The sequence below is a fragment of the Myotis nattereri genome (genome assembly GCF_964212035.1).
Source record: "Myotis nattereri genome assembly, chromosome: 7".
Lineage (NCBI taxonomy): Eukaryota > Metazoa > Chordata > Mammalia > Chiroptera > Vespertilionidae > Myotis > Myotis nattereri.
Window position 1 is genome coordinate 31,913,715 of NC_138082.1, and position 11,975 is coordinate 31,925,689.

The window sequence follows — 11,975 nt, forward strand, 5'->3', positions numbered from 1 at the left end:
ACATCTGTATATCGGTTAGGAGAGTGTCTCTTTGTTGAGCACCACTCAACATGTCTGCTGCTGCAGCAGGGAAGTTGAGTGCATTTATTCAGGATGAGAGGGGTAGATGGAAGGATGGGATCTGTATAGGCCTGACCTGAGATTGTTTTCCTGGACATCACCCCCCCATACCACCACCACCACCACCACCACCATTCCTAAGAAAGGATTTCTAAGTATGGAACAGATCACATCAACAGTAGTAGCTGCTTCAAAATTCCACCTTCCCAGGGAGGAAGTGAGGCTTTTCAAGAAGAGGAGACCTGCATTCCACAGATAGGCTAGAAGAGAGAGGGTGACACTGTGAGGGACAGAAGCTGGTGGCCACGGGTCTGAGGACTCGGGATAGACAACAGTCCCAGAACTTTTGCACACAATCATGATGCCACACCTCTTTTTAAAATGGTTTAATTCCCATATTATAAATTCAATTTTAGATAATATTAGATTTTTTAAATTGAAGTTTAAAAGATTTCTCTGTAAAGTGTGGTCAGCATGGAATCTGAGATGACTGCTAATATGCAGGAGGGATGAAAAGCATCAGCTGTACAGTTAGATCCATTGATTTGCAGGCTGCAGAATAGATACTTAAAATAAAGTTTAATTTCCAGAGGCCTGGTGCTATATGGAATTGTTTAATAATATTACCATCCATATTTAATTATTTCTAAGATTCCCTTTTTTTATCCCTAAAATTGGAATGCTTACAGTGAACGTAATAAAGATTTTTGTCATAGTTTGATTGGCAACGTTTACTTCTTAAAGTACATAAAATGATGATACCTTTAAAAGTCAACAGCATCTTAGGTCCATGAAAAAAAAAAAAGCTTTAAAATGAAATTGGAATAATCAGAATGGAAGAAAATTTAAAATTATTCCCTCTCCCTTTAGCTAACACTAAATCTCCCAGAAAAAATTTCAGAGTTGCTTTGAAAAGTCCTATCTGTGCATGATTGCCATTTTACAGTCTATGTTCTCCCTCCTCCCCATTCCCTGTCTTTTTTATGGGAAGATGAAGGAGGTACTTCTGTTCTTTGAGGCACGGACTTGGAAGTCTGAGAGGAGTATTAGAGTCTAACAAAAAAAATGCCCAGCTTACTCCATTGTCTTAACAGACTTGAGAAGGTCTTCTTCATATTTCATCTCTATTGATTTAACCTTGAAGGAAGTGCTCCCAGAAGATGCACACACCCAGCTCGTGTTGTTGGAGCTGCCATTTCAGGCGCCTCTGACATTTAGCCTCTCATCCTCTCTTTGCATTTTCCCCTTCCAAGTAGATCATGATCTGTGAAGGAATAAAAACTGCTATTTAAATAAATTCTTATTGAACTACAGTACTTCTCCTCTATCTGATGTTTTATGCCATTCTATATGGCTGCTAATATTTTAGGACTATTTCATTTGATACCCCCATTACAAATCAGTATTGCCCTCCCAACCATGCCTTCACTGAAGCCCCAGTCAGCTGCTGGGAGAGGATTCTGGTTACTTCTGTCTGGGCTGGCAGGCACAGAACAAGTGATCTGTATCTTTGGGGAATGAAGTTGGTGTGGTCACTCAGTGAGAGATTAGACATTGAAATTGGTCCCACTGCACCTAGGACCTTAGCAGTTTTACTTAATATGCAGGAGGGAGCCCGAGCTGGCCTGGGGTGGACATAGTCAGGAAATGTTCCCCTGAAGTGCATGGATACTTAAGCCCATGGGCCAATTTGTAACTGCGCTCTCAGAGCCCCCATCAGAGCAGACACTCAGGGAGGGCTTCTCCTAGGTGGCTCCCAGCCCTCTCTAAAGGACCAGAATCACTTTGATGCCCCCAATGGGCATCAACATTGGGGCAGGTTTCTGCAAGAGCAGGAGGCATTTTTCTGAGGAACCGACCACCCTGCTCCCCCGTGGCTCTCTCCTCAGGAATTAATTACCTTATTAGCTCATTCTTTCCAGAGTTTGTACTTGTCCATTTCTCTAGAAGTACAAGAAGGTGATTATTTTGAGGCAGAGTAGATTAGAAAGCTGTTTCAAATGTGAAGTTAGAAGCCAATTTCGATGGAGTTCTGCTATTTCTGAGGCCCTGTCATCAGGATAGAGGGTCATCCAGTAGAGAAAGTCCCTCTGGCACTGTGGGTCTTTTGGCTCCCGTGTCCTGTGCCCTGGCATGTAAAAATCTTCTGGAATGAGTTAGGATAATGTAGACATATTTTTTAAAATATATAGATTTTATTGATTTTAGAGAGGAAGAGAGAGATAGAAACATCAATGATGAGAGGGCATAATTGATCAGCTGCCTCCTCACCCACCCCCCCACCCCCGCACCACCACTGGAGATCGATCCCGCAACCCAGGCATGTATCCTGACCAGGAATCAAGCCATGACCTCTAGTTCATAGGTCGACACTCAACCACTGAGCCACGCTGGTTGGGCTACAGTGGACATCTTGATGTCTGAAAGCCCCTTTACTAAATTCACAGATGAGAATGTAAATTTTTTCTTTTTTAAAAATAACTTTCATATCAAAAACAATAACACTTCTGATAGTCCACGCACGTTCTCAGCATTGCTAGGTGGCTGGAGGGGCTAGCTAGCAGAGTTCATGCTGGGTTTTCTAAATTTTAGTTTGCTTTTATTTTTATTTTTTTTAAATATATTGTATTGATTTTTTACAGAGAGGAAGGGAGAGAAATAGAGAGTCAGAAACATCGATGAGAGAGAAACATCGATCAGCTGCCTCCTGCACATCTCCCACTGGGGATATGCCCGCAACCCAGGTACATGCCCTTGACTGGAATCGAACCTGGGACCCCTCAGTCTGCAGGCCGACGCTCTATCCACTGAGCCAAACCGGTTTCGGCTTTAGTTTGCTTTTAAAAGAACAAAAGCCCATCTTTTTATAAGAAAACAAAAGTCGCCTGTGGCCTTTGCCATTTCCTGTCTCCATTCTCCCTTTCCCTCTCTTAATCTCTCTGTGCATTGCAGCTGGGGTGAGGGATAGAACGGAGGATCAGTTCTCAGCTGGTTTGAGGTGAACAAATTCCTCAGACTAAATTTGGTACCAGGCTGTTCTCAGCCTACTTGTTTTAGAAAGGCTGGACCAATGCCAACTGCCACTAGCCTGTCATTGTCAGGAGCCTGTCACCCATCCTGTTGCTCTTTCTGATCCTTTATATCAAACTGGAAAAACAGTTGATTCTCCTGGCTTCTTTACTCCTCTCCTCCCCTTTTCCATTTTACAGACCTTAGCATGATTATAATGTCTTAGGTTTTCTGACTCTGAAGAGATCTAGACAATATAAATAATTAGAATAAATATTAAATATCTAAATGGGAAATTGTTATAGAGCTCTTCAGTTTACCTGCCACAGAAAGAAGAATTTGTTTCTGGCCCAATCCCAGCACAGTACAGGAATTCTTCCAAAAGATGGTCACCTACTTATGGTGGTGACATCTTGAAAATGCTCTTCTTTACATCACTAACCAGCTGAAAGGGTTCATCCAAATCCTTGTCTGCCATCTCTCTTACGCCAAGATAGATCATTCTCCCATAGTCAGACAATTCTCTGAATCTACTCCCACACCCGCCGCCTTTCTAGTCACTCATCTTATTTCTCCCTGCTCATTGATTTCTGTCATCCAGAGGTGGCATCAAAAGGAAGAGATGGGCCCTGGCTAGTTTACTCAGTGGTTAAATTGTTGGCTGAAGGACTGGAATTGTCTCAGGTTCAATTTCCAGTCAAGGACACATACCTCAGTTACAGGCTTGATCCCCAGGGCTTGTGCAGGAGGCAACCAATTGATCTGTCTCTCACATCGATGTTTCTCTTTCTCTCTCTCTCTCTCTCTCTCTCTCTCTCTCTCTCTCTCTCTCTCTCTCTCTCTCTTCCCTCTCTCCCTCCCTCCCTTCCTCTCCCTCCCTCTCTCTCCCTCCTCTCTAAAAAAAAAAAATGTCTTTGGGTGAAGATTAAAAAAAAAAAGGAAGAGATGAAACAGAACAAACCATTCCTTCCTAACTACTCCTTTGTTAGAGATGTCCTCTGTCGTGTAGACTCAGTGTTACAGCACATCATCCCAAGAGGGCTCAGAAGTAGCACACACACATCAGTTACACTTGCTTTTTTGTCTTAGGATCAGGTACCTTCCTTGTCATTTGCTAGCTATATCTGGCGCCTCAGTGGGGTCGGTCCTTTTATTTATTTTTTATTGATTTCAGAGAGGAAGGGAGAGGGGAAGAGAGATAGAAACATCAATGATGAGAAAGAATCATTGATCGGCTACCTGCTGCACGGCTCCTACTGGGGATCAAGCCTGCAACCTGGCTATGTGCCCTTGACCAGAATCGAACCCAGGACCCTTCAGTCCACAGGCCGACGCTCTATCCACTGAGCCAAACCAGCTAGGGCAGGGTCTGTCCTTTTAAAAGGCCTTTTAAAAAAGATGCTCACCCCATTAAGTTCTCTTTGTGTTAAACCTTCAACTCCTTGGAGGGAAATCATTGAAATACTCAGTAGCCATTGATAAATGAGCTACATGGTCATGCATGTCAGTTATAAAAACACCAGTGGGTTTTTGAGGTAACATCAGTTTCTTCCTAGGCAGAGTTAGCCCACAACAGTTCCAGTTTCCCGTCCATCTGTGTACTCTCTGCGGTCACACTCTTTGTGTAGTGAGGCCTATTAGTCACAGTCAGCCTGCCCCAGCACGGGGGAGAACCCATCCGCTGATAGCAGGAGAAAACTGCTGCCTGGTTCTGCCGAGCATATTCTTTCATCTGAACCCTTGCCCTATGCCCAATCAGTTGTAATCATTTTAAGATAGGCCTGTTAAAGCAAAAGTTTCCAGAATGTGTCATTAAAATTAAAGGGAAATAATGACTTTAAAACCAGGTTAATGTTTCAAAATTTCATACAAATTTAAGTCTTAAACACTGGCCACAGCAGTAGGTAAGGTAAGGTGATCTTGAGTGCCCCTTCCAGCCCTTAGGTTTCCACATTCAAATGGCAATGTGAACTGCTGAGATGTCATTGGATTTCTAGTGGGAACAGGGTGGGTACTAGTGGATGGCCAAACCGGTCTGCAGCCAATCGAAGGCAACTAACAGGACACATCTTACAGTCTGTCACACACACACATGCTTCTCTTTCAAGAATTATAGCTAAGTTTCACCTCTTGGAATCCCTTTTAAGTTGCTATAAGTTTTGAACCTGGGGGGCGGGGGTTGTTTGGTTCGAGGGTTGGTTGTTGTTGTTTTGTTTTTTTTAATACATAATACAATCATGTTCAATTTTTTTTTTAAAAAAGTATGTGTGTGTCTAAAAAAGAGAGAGAGGTCTCCCTCCCACTCTGACTCAGTCTGCCCAGTTTTCACTGTGTCCCTTCCCCTGCCCCAGGTCACCACTGCTGTTGGTTTCTTATGGAGCCTTACAGAGTTTCTTTATATACAGGCGAATATGAACTATGGCCTTAGTTCCCCCAGCCCTGCTTGTATAAAAGGTAGCATACTTTGTGCACACACTGTTCTGCATCCTAACTTATCCACTTCTCTTGAAGATCTTTCCATATTAGTAGGGAGCTTCCTTGTGTTTTCTAAGCTACCCAGTGTCCCATTGTATGAATGTGCCATTACATTAATATTAACTAGTCCCCCTGTTGATATACATTTGGGTGGTTTCTAATCATTTGCTATTGCACAACTGAGATGGAGGGTATGAAGGCACTTGGGAGGCCAGTTGCTGTGCCGGCATTAGATTAGTAGGAAGGAGGGTCCTGGACTATGCCACAGTCATGAGGGCCCCAGAGCTGCTCAGTTCAGGTCTCCCGTGTGTGTGTGTGTGTGTGTGTGTGTATTGCCTATAGATGATCAGTGTATTGAATGCTCTATTTTCTCCATTTTTTCTTTCAGGGACAATTCAAGCTTTCGAAATACAAAAATCACATTGTGAACGTACACAAGCTGGCAATAATCCTTTTCCTTAAGTATGTGTGTGTTTGTCCGAAATGGATGGGAGGTCTCCAGCTGGTCCTTCCATCTGCTTACTGAAGGGACGTCCCTTTTGCACTCATTCCTGGAGGATGGATTCTGCTAGACACCCTCCAGCATCGCTGACTTTATAAAGTGGAAAGATGGCAAACGTGACTTTGTAATAGACACACTTTTTTTTTAATGGGTTTCTGTGGGGGGGAGTCTAGCCTTTCATTTTGCTGTGTGCTGTCCAGATGCCTCGCAGGCCCTCTGTCATGCTCCTCTCTACTGTACAAAGGGTGTCGCAACCACGTGTACCAGCCAGAGCTGTCCACTGAGACTTGTCAGTATTACGAATGTCTGTGCATCCAGGAAAACGTTTTGTTGGAGGTCCCGGGATAGCTGTAAATGCTCTTCTAGCTTTGCCATTAAATTATTGGGACGTTTTGTTTATTTTGCTCCCCTCTTCCCCCAAGCCCACCACCTTCTGAAAATGTGTTACTGATTTTGCATGGTTTCCTGCCTTATGCCTTCTGTCTTCCCTCGTGTGGGACTCTTTCCTCTTAGGCACTGCTGCACTTAGAACTGTAATCCAGGTGGCTACTCTGCGTCCCCTGAGGCAGCTCAGAAGGTGACTGAAAATTAAACTGGAGCGGCATCTGGTTTGTTGGGAGCAGGATTCTAGCAGAGGTTCTGAGTGTGGGATTTGGAGCTGAAGACAGTGTTGAAACCATTTCCCCGGATGATCAGGGCCTGTGTGTGCAGCCTGTTTCTGTGGGTTCTTGCACACCCCTCATTGAGGAAGGGAAGCGAAAGCTGGTTTTTGCCAGGTACTAATACTTAGTATGGTAAGTTCTGTGATCCTGAAACTGGGACAACTGAAGAAAAGGTGACCATGATAGATGGCTTTCTTTGCAAGGCTGTGCCTGTCTGCAGTGGTTGGAGACCTGCTTTCAGTCCTCGTCACCTGGTATATTTTAGGCTACTGCAGGCATGCTTTAGAAATGACGGGGCATGCATCAGAGAAGCTGGGTCATCTGACTCAGAAGGACTGCAGTCAGAGAGGCCGAGAAGCACCTAGGATTGAAATAAGTACTGAGTACCAATCGTACAGCAACCTCCAAGGAGCACTGTCTTACTAGGCTCTTGTGAGCAGAGATCGAAGTACCTTAAATTAAGGTCTCTCCTAAAACCTATCCTTGCAGACCAGGGGTCCTTAGCCACCTGGTCTCAGAGAAGTCGTAGGAGAGTAGCAGGCATTTCCTTATTGTATTTATATTACTCTCCTACTTTCCAACTCCTAAACACCCTCTAATTGCCACTGTTTGGGGATGTTTTTCCCAAAAAACAGAGGAGTACAGGGGCCAAAGGGAGGTGCTTCCGTTATAGGTGAAGTTAGATCGGATAAGATCTAGCAATGATTTAAACTCCAGGAATGTGAAGAATAAATTCTAGTGCCCGGACCATTGTGAAGGGCTCAGGCAAACAAACATAGGAGCAACATGGCTGAAATGGGGAGCAGAGGCTGCCTCCTGAGGTCTGTGTAGCCCCAGGGAGGTCTGTACTTCTGCCTAAACTCAGAATTGCCATGGATATTCCAAAGAGAGCAGACACTTGGATGTGCCCTCCTCTGGGCATCTACCTGACTATTGTGTGGGTGTGTGTACGCAAAGTGTTCTCGCGTGAGGGATTTGTCACGCCCAGTGCTGAGGTGTATTGTCCATGTTCATGTTGCTTTTTTTTTTTTTTTTTTAATCTCATTTGTTCAGATCTTTTACTCTCTTGTATTTTCCAGATCTGCTCATGTCTCCCTTCCACTTTTGAAAGTTATTTTTTTCCACCAAAAATAGGCTGACCCTATATTAGTTCAAACCAGTTATTTGTTAGGCAGCATCTTACCCTCAGAACGCTCCAGATACTCTGCCCAACAGCTTCGAATGAGAGCTTGAGGAGTCACTTTATCCACATCACCCATTCTCCGGCCTGGCTTGAGAGGTCTTTTCACTTTCTGACTCCATAGGCCTCTGCTATGCTGAGACATGACACATGCGTGGTTACGGTTTTGTCTGTTCTAGAGACACGGGGAAGGGTGCACCTAACAAATGTAGATGCTGCTGCTGGGATATAGGGAGTTTCTTTCCACTTTGAACAGGCGGGCTGTTTTCCCAAGACCCCTCTGCTGAGTTTGCCATTTGAAACTGGCCCCTACTCCTCTCCTGTTCTCTTCTCATTTTGTCTTTTTATTCCTGTGTGTGTTTGTGTTTTCCTTGTGACATTGGCAGCGGCAATAAGTTTCTACCCAGACAGAAGCTTATGGTCCGTAATGCTCTAGGAATGAATTTCTAAGGATCTGCCAGCGGAGGAGCAGAGGCCGTGGCAGGAGGGATCTAGTGTTGCACTTTCAGAGCCATTGTCTACTGCAGTAATAAATGGAAAGTATCAGCAAGAACTGGGTGTGGTCTCTTCAATACAAGGGAAATGGGTGATCCGTGCACAGGTCTTTGTTTTAAGTGCATTCCAGAACAGAGTATGTGGATGATCCAGACAGTGTCAATATCATAACTATGCTATTAAAATATTCTCTAATTGGTATTAATCACTGGCAAAACTCAATTTACATTTGTAATACCAAAATGTGGTTAATTTTAATTCTCAACTTTCGGTAAGGAATATTGGAATGGAAGGAAGTTCAAGGAATTAGATTTTTTAAAAATATATTTTTATTTCAGAGAGGAAGGGAGAGGGAGAGAGATATAGAAACATCAATGATGAGAGAGAAGCATTGATTGGCTGCCTCCTGCTTAGTAATTGGTATAGTCCCCCCCTTTAGCCACTCAGCATCTACGCGTACACTTCTACACATATTTGAACTTTAATAATACCACAAAAGCAACTCTGTTTCTGCCTAAGATAGAATTAATTGCAGTATGTTCTCTTTTTAAAAAATATATATATATTTTATTGATTTTTCACAGAGGGGAAGGGAGAGGGATAGAGATTTAGAAACATCAATGAGAGAGGAACATCGATCAGCTGCCTCCTGCACACCTCCTACTGGGGATGTGCCCGCAACCAAGGTACATGCCCTTGGCCGGAATTGAACGTGGGACCTTTCAGTCCACAGGCCCACGCTCTACCCACCGAGCCAAACCAGCTAGGGCAATTGCAGTATATTCTTATCCTCTCCCAAACAGGAAGTGCAAAGCTCAACAGTCTGGACCTCTGGGCTGTGTTGATTCCTCTAATTCAGTCACAGTCTCATCTGAACAGAATATAGAATAATAATGACACCTAAAGAGTAAAGGGTAAATTAGCTTCCAGTAAAACTTGCATGAAATACTGAGGAAAGAAAATGGTGTGCGTGTAGCACCTCCAGGAGGAGCTGCCGTGTACATAGAGGGGGATATGCGGTCCTACTCATGAGGCTAGAGCTGGTGTCTTATCACTTCCTTGTCCACTTCCTCGCTGTATTTGCTGGGCCCTCAGCCAGGACCTCAGCTGGTCAGCATTCTTTATTTGCCATGGTTGATTCACACCTTTACTCCTAAAGAGTCTGAATTGTGCAGCCTTTATTCGTTGCAGTTTTTTCATTCATATTTGCTGTTTCTAGAGGATTCTCTGCATTTCAGCAATGGTCCTTCCTACTATTATTGTGGGGGAACTTGTGCCCAGGTTTCCCCTCCTGATGCTCCCCAATCAGTGTCCTGAAGAGCCCCAAATGGCCTGGTAAGACTTAATTCGCAAGCCATTACTCTCCCCTGGCAGAAGCATTCCTCCTTTAAAAACCAAGACCTGCTCGAGAGCAGAACTCCATTTTACACCTGGTTCCTGGGCCAGGAATTGTGGTTGAGGAGAGAGACTCATGCAAAATGGACACTGCAACCTTTAAGGCAGAACCTGCCCTTTCAGGAGACGGTCTTCAATGGGCCAGTCCAGTCTTTTACCAGCTGCTCTGTGTAGTGGGACCTGTGCTAAACCCTGAGAATTACAGGGTTGCAAGTCCATTGCTTCACTTCATTTGCTGTGAAATTAGTTTCTTGATTAAAAGTAATATGTGGAACACCATGCTGGTGAACAAGGCATTTTATCAGCCCACAGCTGGCCATGCTGGGAGAAGCACTGTGGAGGGAATGCAAGTCCACATCCGGGATCTGTGGCCACTTGCATGATTTACCCAAGGGCAGGAGACCTAATCCATCAGCTGTCCCTTGGCCAGTAGATCTTCCTGTCACTGACAAGAGGACTACTCATGCTGATGCTCTAAGAGCCAGAGGCCCGGCTCAGCCTTGGCCTCATCTTGTTCCCCCTGACCCCACTCAGGATGGTTCCTGGAAGGTCCTGAGAGTCCTGCAAAGGCTGCCTCCATCTGTCACCGGGCTGGCCTGGCCCTGCCCAGGCTTTCTGGGGGTCCCCAGGGGCTGGCTCTGTTTTCTCAGGTCTGTTCTCCTTGCTTCCCCATTTGCAGTGCCCTCCACGCCCCAGTTCCAGGCACCCTGGCTGAGGTCCCGGCCCACTCATTGCCAGGCTCCCTTGCTGTCGCTAATTCTGCTGAATATGTGCCTCAGCTTTAGGTTTAAGAAAAGCTTCTTGATCATTTGAGCTGCCTAAAACTGAAGTGACTGGCTCAGATGGTGCAGGTGAGCAAGCAGAGGCCGGAAGGCCACCTGTTGGGGGATTGACCAAGGAGATCCCGGTGGCACACTAAGGGTAGAGCAGATGGCCTTTCAGGCCCTCTTCAATCCTGGGATCTAAGAGTTTCAGAAGCGAGGGTGAGGGAAATAACCTCCCCCTCCTTCCACAGCTACCCTGGCCCTGGGGATACAGTGGTGTCAGGCTCTTGGCTTGTGAGTTTGCCTTGCACCCATGGCAACCGGCAGTCTACCAGCTTGGCCACGAAGGTGCTAAATGTCCAGGCTTTGAGCCACTGGCCTCCTAGGAAATGCTTGGTGGTGAGCTTTTCCAGACTGCAGCTGCCAGGAAGGGGTAGTGGGTGCTTTGAAACCCACCATGAGCCAGACAGGAAATTCCTCAAGACACAGGTCAACATGAAATAACATAAGATGTTGACCACTCTGCACCTGTTATGCCTCCACTTTCTCTCCCAGGACCTAGAGGCCCAGGGCTCTAAATAAGTACCTACTGCTGCTGCCCTGCCTTCTGCAGCCCCTCTCCCTTCCACTGCTGCCTCCCTCTCCCTTTGGCAATGCCACGTTCTGTTCAAGTCCCCCCCTCCCTCCATACCATCTACACATCTTCCTTCTGCCTCTTCTCCCCCAAATACATTTGTCCCCCTTTCTAAAGGAGGGTTTCTTTCCTGATTTTAAACGTGCTCATTAGATAAACTGTGGTTGGTACATCCATACAATGAGATATTATCCTATATAATAAAAGGGTAATATGCAAATCGACCAAACGGCAGAATGACCAGTTGCTATGATGTGCACTGACCACCAGGAGGCAGACACTCAACGCAGGAGCTGCCCCTGGTGGTCAGTGCACTTCCATGGGGAGCACTGCTCAGCCACAAGTTGGGCTGAAGGCTGGCGAGCACAGTGGCCCGTCTCCACAGCAGCGCTAAGCCATCAGACATTCCCCAAGCGGTCCTGGACTGTGAAAGGGCACAGCCTGGGCTGAGGGACACCTCCCCCCTCCCCCCCCCATTCCCAGTGCACAAATGTCGCGTACCTGGCCTCTAGTTCAACAATAAAAAGAAATGAGCTATCAAGCCATAAAATGACATGGAGAACACTTGAATGCACATTACTAAGTGGAAGAAACCTCAGCACCTCTTTAGGATGAGCTGGTTTTCTTAGACATGCTTCTCATAGCTGCCCTTTCCCTTCATGCCCATGACGCTCTCTTCCCAGCACTGACGCCAATTCGTAGTTGTACTTTTAATACATAATCTTCTGTCCTTCCAAACTGCGATAGCCACATAATTGTCATCCCATTTTATAGATAAGAAAGCTGAGGATCCGGGAAA

At 45.5% G+C, this 11,975-nt stretch overlaps 1 protein-coding gene across 2 annotated transcripts in view; it reads left to right on the top strand.

Moving 5' to 3' along the window:
• Nucleotides 1-8,436, top strand: part of EIF4E2 (eukaryotic translation initiation factor 4E family member 2) — a 32,566-nt gene extending 24,130 nt beyond the window's left edge. For both annotated transcript variants that reach the window (XM_081096262.1, XM_081096261.1), the window contains one exon: nucleotides 5,933-8,436. In XM_081096262.1, the coding sequence (XP_080952388.1) occupies nucleotides 5,933-5,972 (40 nt within the window). In that variant the 3' untranslated portion in view covers nucleotides 5,973-8,436. The remainder of the gene's footprint in view (nucleotides 1-5,932) is intronic.
• Nucleotides 8,437-11,975: the final 3,539 nt, after the last annotated feature.